At 39.4% G+C, this 14,213-nt stretch overlaps 1 protein-coding gene across 9 annotated transcripts in view; it reads left to right on the top strand.

Moving 5' to 3' along the window:
• STAG1 (STAG1 cohesin complex component) overlaps positions 1–14,213 on the top strand; it is a 199,636-nt gene that overhangs the window by 73,602 nt on the left and 111,821 nt on the right. For all 9 annotated transcript variants that reach the window (XM_068954519.1, XM_068954516.1, XM_068954517.1 and 6 more), the window contains one exon: positions 1,705–1,801. In XM_068954519.1, the coding sequence (XP_068810620.1) occupies positions 1,705–1,801 (97 nt within the window). The remainder of the gene's footprint in view (positions 1–1,704; positions 1,802–14,213) is intronic.

Genomic DNA, 14,213 nt, shown 5'->3' with positions numbered 1-14,213 from the left:
CTTTGGCTCGTTTCACCGAGGCCGTCGTCTCTAGTACGTACACCGTTGTCTTCTTGCTCCCTCCCTTTTCCCGTACGCTTGCTATGGTTGCACTGGCAGCCGGGGGAATTTGCCCTGGGATAAGCTAGAAGTTGCAGGTGAATTTTTCAGCATCCTGTCCTTACAGCTTGCAGTTTAGATAGATGCAAAATTACTCTTAAGAGACGGAGTTGTTTGGATTCGCTCCTCCTTACTTGTTCCTTTTCGGCAAGGCTGAGAAATCGGTTGAGGGCAAGTTAGGATTTTTTTTTTTTTAAGTAACTTTTATAGAAATCCATCGCAAACGTGAACTCTCCGAAATAAGTCTATTTGCAAAGTACGCTCAAAAAGTATAATCAGGCTTCTGTTAATGAGTGCTGTCACGTATCTGGAACAGTGTAGGGGCCCCCCCCCCCATAAAATAAATAAAACATAGTACTTGGTTTCATTGAATACATAGTGTGGATGACGTTCTGTGTTTATATGCATGAGGAAGACTGAATAGAGAGCTTAAATAACACAGTGTTTTAGTGATGTGAAAAGAAGCCATCCTTGTCTTCCTTAAGAAGCATAAAGCAGGCTGAAAAAGGACCTCACCCTCCCTCTTTTTGCTTTTCCGGAACAGGTTTTAAGCATTTCCATAGCTGATTTGTTTGCTTTGTCCTCATTGCCTCATTTTACCTACGTCAGGTGTTTTAAAAGCCCCCGGTCTCCGCAGCCCTGACGAAGCTGTCTGGTCCGAAGCGGGGGGTAAAGTGCCTGCGCGGGAAGCAGCGGCGCTTTGCCGCTGCGTGTCCGTGCGTCCCTTCAGCTGACGTATGCCTGCCCTTCACTCCTTCCGCCTCTCTCACTGCTCTTTCGTGAGGACGGATGCGATCCATTCGGTGCCTTTTCTCATCAAGCCGCTGAAGCACGTTCTCTGTCCCCAGAGATTAATGTATGCCAGATGACAAACCTTCTCGACACCTGCACGCTTTCTGTCCTCCTCCCCCGTACTATTCAGAATAATGACAGGCAATGCGCTACACGTGTGTATCGGTGATTATAAAAATACCTCCTGGCTGCTTACCGTCCTGAGTGCAGTGGGAAACTGTGACTCAGCTTCATGTACTAGCATTCAGGTGGCTTATTGCTTCTCAGCCGCTGTAAGAATGACCAAACTTTGTATTAGTTACAAAATACTCCTCGTTGCGTTCTGTCTTCTTGAGCTGTGTGTGGTGTTTCTGAATGATTGACGTACTATTTTGACCTATATAAATATTGAGATGTTTGCTATGCAATGGAAATTCAGCTCTTATCCCAAAGAGTGTTGCTACCTGTCAGTTTTCTGGGAATATATGTTAGTAATTCTGTAAGGAATCACGCTTTTTTCTTTTTTTCCTAACACAATTGTGAAACTGAATAAATACTACAAGTAGAGTTTTGAGAGATTAGAAGAATTTGCCTTTGAACCTCGGTTTATACGATTATAATAGCAGAATACAATGCGTATAATTCTGTTCTCTAGCAATATTTGTTCTGTCTCCACCCTGAGAGAAGGTGTGTAGATATCTGAATTTGTACACACATATAATTTTGCAAAATAAATTTTCAGTTATAAAATTAAATTCTGAAAAGAATAAGTCATTTGCCTTTAATAAAACACTTTTTAAGAGTGTCTGATAAGTATTCTTTTTTTCTTGACAGTCTGTGGTGGACGACTGGATTGAATCATATAAGCAAGACAGGGACATAGCACTTCTGGATTTAATCAACTTCTTTATCCAGTGTTCAGGATGTCGAGGTACAGAATGTTGGAAACAAGTTGTATAGAATAAATCTGACGGTCATGCAAACGTGTATTACTGCAAATGCTGGTAAAGATGTGGGAGGCACATGGATTGGTACTCCTCGTATGCATGGTTTATATAGAAATATTGTCTACGTTCTGGAATAATTTTATTTAAAGCTTGTTTGTCAAGGGCATACCTTCTCTTTTCCTCACTTTCCTGTCGTCACCCTAAAGCGTGCAAATCCTTGCAGAGGTACTCTACTCATCAGCGAAAGGAGACAAAAGATATATTAATCAAGGTAGGCATATCTTCCCCTTTTTCTTCCTTCCCGATTCTTTTTTATTACAAGAGGTAATAGGTGTAGCTATACTTTAACTTTGCTGTTTTTTCTTCCTCTGTAGGAAAATGAGGTTTTGTAAACTGAAGAGGAAGGATTCAAGCTTCAGTTGCCTTCAGATTAGTAAGAAAGAAGATTTCTTTTGGATGAAGCAGCAATCTTCTTTCTTTCTCTCTGATACTGTATCAAGTCAGCAGCAAGTGGCCAGCCTTTTTCTACCCTATTTTAGCAGTCTCTCATTACCACGCATGGGGCAGTCTTTCTAGCGTTCTGTTTTAATGAATTTTTCACATGTCTTTTTTCTGTTTTTTAACTCAATGTTGAAAATAAAAAAAGACAGAGCTCTGCTCTGCCTTTTTTGCCCTGCACTGAGCTATTTATTGTTTTCTGATGCTTCCTATAACTTGCCCTGAGTAGGATCAAAAATAACCCACAATTCAGAAATGCTTTTCTTCATTTTATAACTGACATGGGAATATACCTTTAGACCATCAAATGATCTCAGTAGAAGTTCCTTTTCTTTCTTCTTAAGTGTGAGAAGTCCTGAGTTCAGTTAAAAGTGTCAGAGGAAAAGAAATATGAGCCCTCAGCCCCTTCAGCAAACCTTTGTTGTAGCAAAAGGTAAAAAACCTTATTTTATGGATGATGGGAAAGCCTGAAGCTGTGGAAGCGTTCTGTGAAGGGGCCAAGGCTTCGGATTTAGATAACCCCCTACGTCAATGTCTATACTGTTCACACAGGTTCCCTAAACTATTTTTCAGACCTGTTTGGCACCTTATGTGAAAGTAGTTCTATTCTGTTTGCTTTTTTAAGCACTCTCCTAAAATTGTACGTAATAAAATCTTCTTTTTAAGAATTTGGGCTGTATTAAACCAAAGGGATCCGTGGACATACGTTTATATTCTTGGCAATGCGGGTTTTTGGTGGGGGCATGTCATAAATGCATCTTTTTCCCTACTGCTCTCCGCTAATTTCTACTTCCTTTTCTTTGTGCTTGTTGGAGAAAGCAGCGCTCTTGCAATCTCCAAAGATTCGTATTTTGTTTAAACCTCTTGTCAATGACTGATACAGGCTGAATGCCCACTGCCAACCACATGCTGCTGGAGGGAGCGTTTGCTTCCCAGGAAGACTTTCCATTACTGGCTGGGAAGCAGCAGTGCTTCAAGTGGCTGATGTCATTTACTTTATTTTTTCTCATGGTGACTTTTCAGTACTCTGCTTGTACCCACAGCAATATCTTTTTGCTGAGCTTTCTTTAGTGACCTGCAGCTCCCAAACAGCGGTGGTAGAAAAAGAACGTAAAAATGGCATTTTCCCCGGAGCTCGTAGTGTATCTTGGGGGTTTATCTGTGTTGTTGAATTTTTGCGGTAGGGGTAGTAACAGTTCTTCTCTTTCCCGTTTCCAGTAACATGCCTGTTTTCTAGAAGAAGTAAAATCCTTTTCAGGAGAGAGTAAACTTCAGTGGTAGTCCACTTAGTGCTCATGATGCATTTTACCCTATCCTTAGTGAAAATGAGGTAGGAAAATCTGGGGATCTTACATATTTTGTGAGGACAAGACCAAAGCTTCTTTTTCATGGGAAGAATATATGATCTATTTTATGGCAGTTTTCTTTCCCTTAAAAGATGTTGTTGATGTTCTTGTTTGTTTCCATTTTGGATAAATAACAGCTCGTCATGACATGATCTTCCTTAGAATTCTTATTTCCTGTTTGCTCCACTATAATTGACGTTGAATTCTTCAGCCTTCTTTCACAGTGTTGGAACTAACTCTTTACCACGAAGATATCTTACTTTGTGATCATTAGCTTGGGGAATGAAGGGAGAGAGAACAACAACCAGTTATGAGGAGGTTCTTCGGGGAGCTTTGAAAGTCACACTAGGCTTAATAAATCTACTGTTTTAATACTGTTTACAAGTATTTAATATCTAAACATATATAAAATGCACTTGGTTTGCCGTTTCTTTCAACAGATGAAGAGCGTGTGCCTGTTTTCCATCCTCAGTTAGAAACCATTTAGGAACCAAACTTAATAGTTTTATTTAGCTATAGTATTGATCTTAAGAACAATCCCTTTCTGTTTAGAGAAACATTTGATTTTTATGTATTCATCGCATTCTCTTGGGCAGCACATACGCTTGAATGAAGCTCTTAGCATCCTCCAGTTGCGCACAGAGATTTCACTGAACGGAATAGTGATCTCTTGTAAATATGAATAAGCAGGCATGTTATATAAATTATTAATACTAAAAATTGTAAAATTAATGTATTTCTCAGGCTAACTTACAAGATCTGTGAGATTAAAACTGAATAAATGCTAACCAAATATTGAAGTATCTGTCTGTCTTTTGTCAACTCTTTTGAACAGCTGTTTAATCAGTTACTTTTTTTTATAATATATTCTGGTTCATACAGTAATATCTATTAGAACATGGTAGTTTTATTTTTAGACTGACTTTGATAAGCTTTCTAGGTTTTCTAACGATCATGCGGTATAAATGCAAAGTTTGTCCTACCTGAGCTACCGAAAGCATCTCAGTTCAAGAATTGAATTTGCGCTGGGATAAAATCACCTTTTACACCATCTTTCTACTAGTTTGCCTGCTCGTTCTGTCCACGTTTCTCTTTGCTGATTTTGAATGCAAAGATGTGAGAGTAGTTTCTTAAAGAGATTTGCCTTTATCTTGCTATATTTTTTTTCCTAACAGCAGCAGGAAAAATCTGTCTGGCACAGTTTGTCTGTGTAGTCTTTCTCCGTGATGTTAGATGGAGATGGCCGGAAAATGGCTAACAAGCACTGATAAGTTCAGCTTATGTTTGTTTCCTGCCCTTTTAAAAAGCATCGCTTCTTCTAAAAGGAGGCTCTTGTATTAGATGGCACCTTAGAAAGCTGAAAGACTTGGAGACCAGCAGTAGAATAACTCTTCTTGGAAAAAAGAGCACCTAAGTGCTGTTTTCAGTCCTCGAAAAAACAAGGCTTGTTAGTAATAGTTGTTCATATTCCACTGTCTTCACAGTCCGTAAAGCAGGTGGTGTATTTGCCTCCTTACTTATCTGGGGCGAAGGGGGGAGTTTTACCGCTCTCATCCGTTGCTTCCTTTGCAAAGGCAGTACGTTAGCGCAAGCTGACTGTGAGCCAGCCGAAGCGCCTGCCGTCGGCAGCACGCGCGCCCGCGTCCCGGAGGAGCGCGACTGTGTGGGCGTGATGCTGCGGCTGGGCTCCTTAGCTCTGCCTCTCCGCCCGAGTCGTTAGCGCAGGTACCCTACGCCGCTGCTATGACAACCAGCGTGGTGGCATCGCCGGAGCTGCGGTGGCTGGAGAGCTGCCTTGATATCTGCGTCCCTGGCTCCTTTTGCCTTCTGTTGGTAATGGGCAGCACAGGGGAAACGCCAGGAGCGCTCAGGCCCGCTCGGCTTCCCCAGGCTGAGCACCACGCTTGCTAGAATAAACATATATATGGTTTTTTCCTCACCAGAAGCAGTTAGTGGTTGGGGAGGTCTCCCGAGCTGTGAAAGACAAATCAACCCAAGCTTGCTTTTGTAGAAGGAAAAGCTCTGCTGCATAGTTAAAGAGGGAGAACTGCATGAATATTTTAAACGTACAGTGAAGATATTCCTGGTCTCTCCCCCATCTCTCCCCTTTCCTCTCCTTTCTTTTCTGATAGGCCAGAAAGCCTTAAATTTGTCAGTTTTTTTCAAAAGTGGTTTGAGCTCTGCATCCGCTGCTGGTTTCGCTCTGTATTAGACAGCTTTAAGACGCTGGTTGTTGAAGAAGCAAAACTGGTGAAGCTGCCTCTCTGGTAAATTCTTGGCATCGTCCTCGCTCTTCTGAGGCTTGCAAGGGTCTCCCCATTTGAGCAGTTTTGTGGTTTGGTGCATGAAAGGTTGCTTTGAGGAGGAGGAGGAGTGTTGGTCAAGGAAGCGGGTGGATTTCCTGTGCGTGAGGTTTCTCCCGTCTCGTTTTCCCCCTCAAACTCTTCTCTTCAGCTCTTGAGCTGTGGCTCTTGTTGGGTGACATCACACGTTAATGGACAAACTTTCCAAGGGCCACGTGCGCCCCGCCACTTGCTAGTGCGGGTTGGCTTATTTTAATTGTGTGTAAGCCAGAATCTGTGTGTGAAGTTTTTTGTGCAATGCTTAAAGCAGGCTTCTTTGTGGACCTTTTCTTCATGAATCAGGCACTTAGGGGTTCACCTTCTCGTCTGCCTTGAGCCTTGACCGCCCAGCTCATAAGATCTTCTGCCAATTCTGCGGCTGAACAGTCACAAATTGAATCAACAAGTGCAGGACTTATGAGCTAGCTTGCTCCAAGATGCTTGCTCCATTTTGATTTTTATTAATGACCTATCCTCGTAATTAAGGGCAGGGAACAAGCTAATACGGTTCTGTTTTACCAAGCGCTCTCGAGCAGCCGTTCCATGGTCTGGCAAAAGACAGGAACGAAACAGCCGCTTTCTTTGCCGTTGGACAGGATTTCAGAATGCTCATTAGCCAGGAAATAGTATTATTTACTTTGAAAAATGTTTTAACGGTTTAATAACTTTGTAAATAAAATAATATTTTGGTTTCAAAAATTAGTCTTTTGCTAGTTAGTTATTTGCACACAATTTTGTTTTGTGATAGATGGAATAATATGCTTGATAAACATAAACATAATTTCCTACAAATGGTCCTTTCATGAGGAGCTGCAAATTTTTAGTGAGAAATGCTGCTGGCTTTGACATATGTTAAAAAGCTTTATTTCTGCCGTTATTTAGGTGTTATTCAGAAATCGATATTAGAAACGTATTCAGTATTTGGAACAAATTAGAAAATTCATTATTCTTTACATTGGAGTCTACATTTTATTAGGGGCATAAAATAAGCGTTCCTGCAATTTTCTCGATAAAAACCTTTTCTAGTATGTGAATATGGGAGAGAAGTTGCCAAAAAAGGACTAATGCACATTTAAAAAAAAAAAAAAAACTTGATGTTTAATTATGCCTGGTTCAAGTCACAGAAACGTCAAGGATTTATATCATGTTTTGTATGCACAATATACAGAAATACATAACAAACCCCCAAACCTATACAGTTCAGTTACAAGCATGCTATTAACCACAGTCAAAAATAGGAAAGTACGATTGAAAGATGGAAATGGCTTGACTTTAATTTTAATTTCATGCATGGTGCAGATGAACTAGATCTGAACTTTGTACTTCTTGATTCTGAGCCTTGAGGTAATTGTTAAATACGTCTATCTTGAAGGAAAAGCTTATGGAATTCCAAGTGAAAATGAGATGCAAATTATAAGTTGGATTGTGTGGAAGATAAACTAGATTGCCACAGATGCATTAAATGTTGCAGCACTTCAGTTCTTTAAGTGAAGATAGCTAAGGTTGAAATGTTCATATCAAAAACTCGAGAAGTAACACGGTTATGTGAAAAAACTTTGTGTGTGTGTGTGAAAATGTACATATGGAGAATTTTTGCAGCAATTCTTGAAACTCAAAGCTTTACTTTCGTAGTGTGGGTGATTTTCAAATCAAAAAAGGTTTTAAATCTTTCTCCCCGTTTGCTGCTGAATGATATTTGTACTCTTCTTCTCATGTACTATTTCCTCCTTGCAACTTTTTTCTGTTCTTTAGCTCTTCAAAACTTCTTTGGCTATGGGAAAGAATAGTTTCCAGGCTCAAGATGGGTTTTATTTAAGCTTTGCAGCTCTGTACCTCTTCTGGAGATGGGAAGCTTTGAAAAATTTAAAAAAAAAAAAAAAAAAAAAAAAAAGGATTCAGCTCTGAAAGTGACCACATTTTGAAATAGAACATTATGTTTTTATAACCGTCAGTGAACTGATGGCCTGTTTTTCCCAAAAGGTGCATCCTACTACTTTCAGAAACTAGTGGAAAAAAGTGCAGAAATCTCCTGACTGCGCAGTACAGGAGGCACGAGAGATGGCTACAGTGGTCTGTGATTTTAAAATCTCTGAATGCAAAACCTGCTATCTTGGAAGTCTGTCTTGTCATCAATCCCAGATTTCACTGTATGAATTTGTATCAAGACTGATAGTCATTTTAACCACACAATTTTTTATTATTTTCTCCCTGAATATATTGGATGATTCGTATATCCAGTATGGCAGCAGAACAAAGATAAGCTGTTTTTAAATCAGTTATTAACCAGTTTTATGAATGTAAATTAACTTGGACTTCCAAATAATTGAAAATAAATATATTCAATTAACTGATACAACTTACGATGCTGGGATGTTTTAGAGCAGACAAATTACCTTTGAAATTATGGCCGTAAGAGCAAGTTCTGCACTGCGAGTGCTGTATAGTATGTTCAAATCACTGCTGGAAGTGAAAGCGCTCTTTATTCCTGCAGAATAAATTCTGCATTCTTCTCAGTAAATTCACAGCTAGTAAAATTATTTTGAACACTGCTCATTAGAAATAAATTGTGTAAGGCCTTTAAATATTGCTACTTATTTTCTGCTTCATTTAATTATGTACATATTGATCTTGAAAACTACTAGTCACATGACTACAAAGTTACTATTTTGAGAAGTCTTTCCAACGTCAGTGATGGTGCTTTAATGCTACTGTCTTTTTTAAGAGAAGGCCAACAAATAGCTCCTGGTGTTAATGATTCAGAACAGCCTCAGTCTCTCTAGCCAGATTTATATCATTTGGTATTTATTTTTCGCTTAGCTTGTGTTCTGTATTCTGAATTTGTCATGGGAGAGACACATCTGTACTAAACAGGTCAGAAAAAACATTGGATTGATTTTTTTTTTGGCAGAACTGCTCTCTAACTTTCTAGGAAATTATGCCCTTATTTGGGTTTATGTCTTTATCTTGGCTGTAGTAGGAACTAACTATAAAAAGTAATCAAATACGAATAGATCTGAGCAGTTTCTGACTAGATTACAAAGAGCGAGCCTCCTCATGTCTTTTGTCTTTCTAAAGATGCAAACTCTGCCAAAGGTTGACTCACACTGTTTTCAGACCAAGGACAGGAATTAAATTCCAAAAATGATTTGGTCTCTAAGGAAACACTGTAATGGTGATTCTTTCTCTTTTGTGTTAAGGAAACCATAGATTTACTTTATTATGTGTAATGCTAGTACGCACTTCAGTAATTACTTTTGAAGAGGAAAAGGTGGGGTTTGTTTAATGAGGTCTACAGCCTAATGAAACAGCCTTGTTTCTGCACAAAGAAAGAAAAGGAGCAGCTGGGGTATCGAAGAAGGTACATAAAAACTTGAGAGAATAAATAGCAGACTCTTAAAGAAGTGGATATAATCCTGCTTTCATTCCAGTACTGCTAGCTTGCATTCCATATTTACGTCAGTCTGATCATAATACCTGTCTCTCTTAACTGGAAGTTACGACATTTTGCTGCGCTACTAGGGTCAAATCTATTACAGAGAAGGCCGCTGTTAATGGCCTTTACCTCCAGGTTGTCTCCTTTTCTTTATTTGCGTTCAGCAAGAAGCATGGTGGAAGTTTTCTGGGTACCACGAGGGGTGGAACAGGAGTTGTGCAAAAGTATTACCAAATCTTTCAGGAGCAGTGAAGAGCTCTCTTGCCAGCACCACCTGCTTGTATTTTTATCCAGATAAGGAGCTGAGAGCCTCTAAGAAAGCTGAACTCGGTTCTTCTTGGATAAATGTCATCAGCTGAGAAGCGGGCACAGCAACAGAAATGTTTGGCACACCTTTCAGTTGACCACCATTGACCTAAATTTCAGCTTAGAATAAGTGATATTTGTACCCTCCGTCAGTAGCGCTGGGTCCTGGGTATTTCCATTTGAAATTGTCTGATTTCTTAACAGGAGGAACTCCTAGGAGTTATGAGGTTAAAACACCTTGGACTAATTAGACAGATTATTCCTCAGGAGACATCTGCTGAGTTTCAGAGGCATCATCTGCTGTGGAAGCAAAGTTAACTGCTACAAAGTCGCCTTTTGAAATGCCTTTGTTTGTTCTGTTGAAATCATTAGGGAAGTGTGCGTTTGGGATAACGTGTAATTTGTCGTGATGTGGGAAAGTATGATCATGGGAAGAGGGCTTGGAAATACTTTCAGCGATAGCTGAGACTGAAAGATTGTTGATTTATAAATGGCATGCTGCAGCTCAAAAATTACAGATTTATTTCAGAGATTCGGTTGAGCTTCTGTTTATAGAATTATGCAAGATGGCAAACTGGATACTCAGAGTCCCTCTTACCAGAAGTTTCCGTGTCATAAACCAGCCTCGCCTCCGCCAAGCTATCAAAAAAGATTGACCTGCCCATGTAGTAAAAATTGTGTTGGAAGTAGTGTTACAGGTCTCTCAAATGGGGATCCTGAAGTACACTAAAGAAGTAAAAATCAAAAACTCATCAAATCATGTCTCTAGACTTGGAAAACGCTTAAGAATAGAGTGATTAAACTGCCAGGAAAAGTATGTAGTCTTCATTAAAGACAGTTATTCTTCCAGAGAGAGGACAGACCGGAGTTTTTATGTAGGTTTATTTTGCCTCTGGGGGCAGAAGAGGGAACAATACCGTAGAGCCGAGTAAGGTGGATAAAATTACTGAATAAAATAAGATACCTGGAAGAAAATGGAAGATACTACATCATCTGTAAAAGAAAGCCCTGCTGCTATAGTGCGCTGGCATCCTTTAAACATGAGAACAAACTCACGTGGGAAAGAAAGTACTTCTACACAAAACATAAGAAAATTACAACATATAATTTGAGAGAGAACGTACTATCATGGATTAAAGGCAGAAATATGTTAGGTCAACTATTGAAGGAAAGGAATAAATTTTCATTTCTGGAGACCAGAGCTGATTAATAAGTACATTGCATGTTTTTATAGGGGAATAGAAAAACATGCAAATGACTTTAATTATGCTATTGTATAGTGAGGACATTTCAGAGGAAACTAACAGTGCTGCTCAGTAACATTTTTTTTGATGCGTTGAGGACTTTAATAGGAGATTGTACATGTATTTGCTGGTGGAAATAAATCTGTTTTCTAAACAGCGTAGCTGAACATAGTTGTGTGAGTTTGGTGGTAAGAGTAAAATTTGAATTGTTGCAGTAACATAAGTGCATGGCAAGTTTCTGGTCTGTTGGTTCAAACCATTTTTGTCCCACTGTTTTGGTTTTCAGCTTCTACCCTTCAAGGCAGTTTAATTAGCCGTTCAAGGTGACTTTTTTGGTCATTGATGAAGAAGAGGTAGCTGTATTTCAAGACAAGCTTCTTTTGAGGGTAAATTGATTGCTGTTGTCCTGTATTCTCACTGGCCGCCTCTGTAGAGCGGTTAGTTTTTCCTGAGAAAGGAGAAAATGCAAAATTTAACAAACAGATGAGGTCAAATATTTTTGTACAGATCCCTGTAAAAACATGAGTCATTTATTCCAGTTAGAGCTGGGTTTTTCAGAAGTCCCCTTTTTCTTTTTTTAAGACGCGAACCCAAAGCAAAGGAGAATTTTGACAACTTGAGCATATTTGTTGCCATTCAATGTATACTGTAGTAAGGAGCTGTGAGTGCTCCAGGGTAGTTGTAGGGAGCTCCGTTGGTACTGATGTTATTGCTCACGGGACCGTTTTGTTTTAAATGATCTCAACCCAAGTCCTCACACTGTTCCCTCCAGGCTTTTGTGGCTACCAAAAAAGTCATCGAATCCCATGTCATCACACCTGTAACTGTAAATGAGCCTCTCCGGTCTTGTCAGCTTGGATGGTCTGTGAATTATTAAAAGTTATGGACCTAACAAGCTGTTTGGCCACTCTGGTTGCCAAGTTTCCTTTCTGCTCTACCACCAAGTCTCCTGACGAGAATGTCTTAACGTTTTACTAGAGCCAGCTGGGGAGTCTCCTTCCTCGTGAAGCAGGCCTCAATGGGGAACGTAACGTGAATCTTTCAGGCCTTTGAAGACGAGTTACTTCAGATCTGCAGTGAGGGGGTTCTTCTGAAACTATGAGCTAACAAAAGGGAAAGGGAGACAGGGAAAGAAGAAGAAAGACGGATTCTAGTCAAAATATTTTTTAATGCTCTTGACCATTCTTTTGGTTAATATCTTTCTATTTCAAGAGTGGTCTAAGTCTGGAAAAAAATTTCTGGCTTGTTGGGCAAATAGCGGACATCTCCCTCTCTGCAGTCCAAAAAGGAAAATCACACCCATGGCCTAACATAATTGTTTTTGAAGAGAGAAGACTAAATTCAACTGCCGCACTCAATTAAAAGTTACAATTTCATCCTGCCATGGCAGCATTGGTAGAGCAATGACAAGCCATGTTCTTCGCAGCTTCAGAGGAGAGGTGTAAGTTTATTTTCATATCTTGCTGTGTTATTTGGCCAATGGGTAGATGACTAGTGATAGAACAACTTTTTACTCTGAATTATGAGAAGATCAAGTTTATGGATTGGGAGCAGTTTGTGTTAGAGTTTTCCAAGCAGCTGTTGTACTGTAAGTCTTTCCAACCAATCATCAGTGGATTTGTTTCCAGAAGATGCAATTCTTTCCGTTACTATACACAAGAAAATATATGCAAATCAGTTTCTGGTGCCAGTTGTGAGTATTTCAGTAAAACATACTGGAATTTTAAATCCTGATGGGTGAAAGAACAGTAAGAGAGTCAAACTGTCTTGAACTCTTTGTCTGTGTTGCAGAGGGTTTGATCTCAATGGTCATGGTGCAGGAAACCTGAATGAGTTTGCTGTTTGTTCTTATGTGTTTTTAATGTTCTGTTTCTTTGCTGGGGAGTCTTCTGGGGCTAGTACTAGCACCAAGATAGTGACGTTTTGTACTTGATGCAGAGATTTGATTTCTCAGTGAAATGTGCAAAACACAGGCTTTTCTTCCTCAGTTTATATCATCTGCTATTTCAGTCCTGAATATATTTTTTGACAATTTGAAACTAAATGCATGACCTAAACTGTAATTTACAGTGTGTCCTTTTAGAGTTACTTATGCTACTATCAAACTTTTTTTTTTTTTTTTTTTTTTTTGGAGAGAGAGGGTGAATACTTTTGATCTCTGCAGATTTTCAAACACCCTAAATACACTGTCTCTTTGGGCCACCTGCAGCTGCTTACAGAAGCATGTAGGAAACTTGTAAGCAGGAAAGATGCTACCCTGTGCCAATAATAAGCACTTTAGGGTCTTCCTGAAAAGAAGATTCCAGGCAGACCATTTTGTTTAATAGCAGTGAAGGATGTTCTCACTCTCAAATGTGTCTAATACATAATTTTAAACCCATTTATATTTCTGGTTTCCATGGTACCCTGTGGCAGTAGGAATGACACTTCAGTTATGTGCTGTATAGAGAAATCACTTTATTTAGCTGTCTGATATTTCACTGGCTACTTCCCTGGGATTTTTTTGAGACATCCTTATATATCTTCTCTGTCCCACACAGTTCTCAAGAGATTGCTCATAACCCTCTTTTTCCCACTCTTTCCATTTCGCCCTAGTTATCTGTTTGTATTAAAAGCGTTTCTATTGAGACTGAAGAGTAAAACTGCAGTCATATGCTCTACATGACCCAGTCGTAGGTCCCACGGTTCTTCCCTCCCAACTCAACTGACACAGCCAACTTACCTCCTAAGTTTCTGGGATATCCGCATTCGGATGGAGCCTAGATGTAACCAGTTTGCGGATAAGAGGCAGTGATGGGGCTCAGCGGTTCGTAAGGTGTTACCAGAGTACAGTCGTAGCTGTTGGGTATGAACGTTTTGGTTCTGAGAAGGAAGGAATGGATGGCCTAGAAGAAGCATTAGTTGGTCTAACGTGGTATATTACTTGACTGCTTTGATTGTCCATGAAACTTTGGTCAGTGATTACTTTGTAGTGTTACTTCGTAACTAATGCATGTTGTGTAAATAATGCCAAAACTTTCTTTTACCTCCTTAATAATGATTTAAAATTAAAGTTGGAATCAGTTTTGACTTGAATAGTAGTTTAATAAACTGCACTCGATGATTACAGAGGCATTTAATAGTTCGGGGTTTTTTTTATAAAAAAAAAAGTGAAGGTTGGAGCAGGAGGGAAAAATTCAGAGTGAGTAAGTTAATTGATCTCAACCATTTACTTGAGTAATATAATT

The sequence above is a fragment of the Struthio camelus genome, chromosome 9 (assembly GCF_040807025.1).
Source record: "Struthio camelus isolate bStrCam1 chromosome 9, bStrCam1.hap1, whole genome shotgun sequence".
NCBI lineage: Eukaryota > Metazoa > Chordata > Aves > Struthioniformes > Struthionidae > Struthio > Struthio camelus.
Note: the sequence above shows the minus strand (reverse complement) of the source record. Positions and strands in the feature narration are given on the sequence as shown.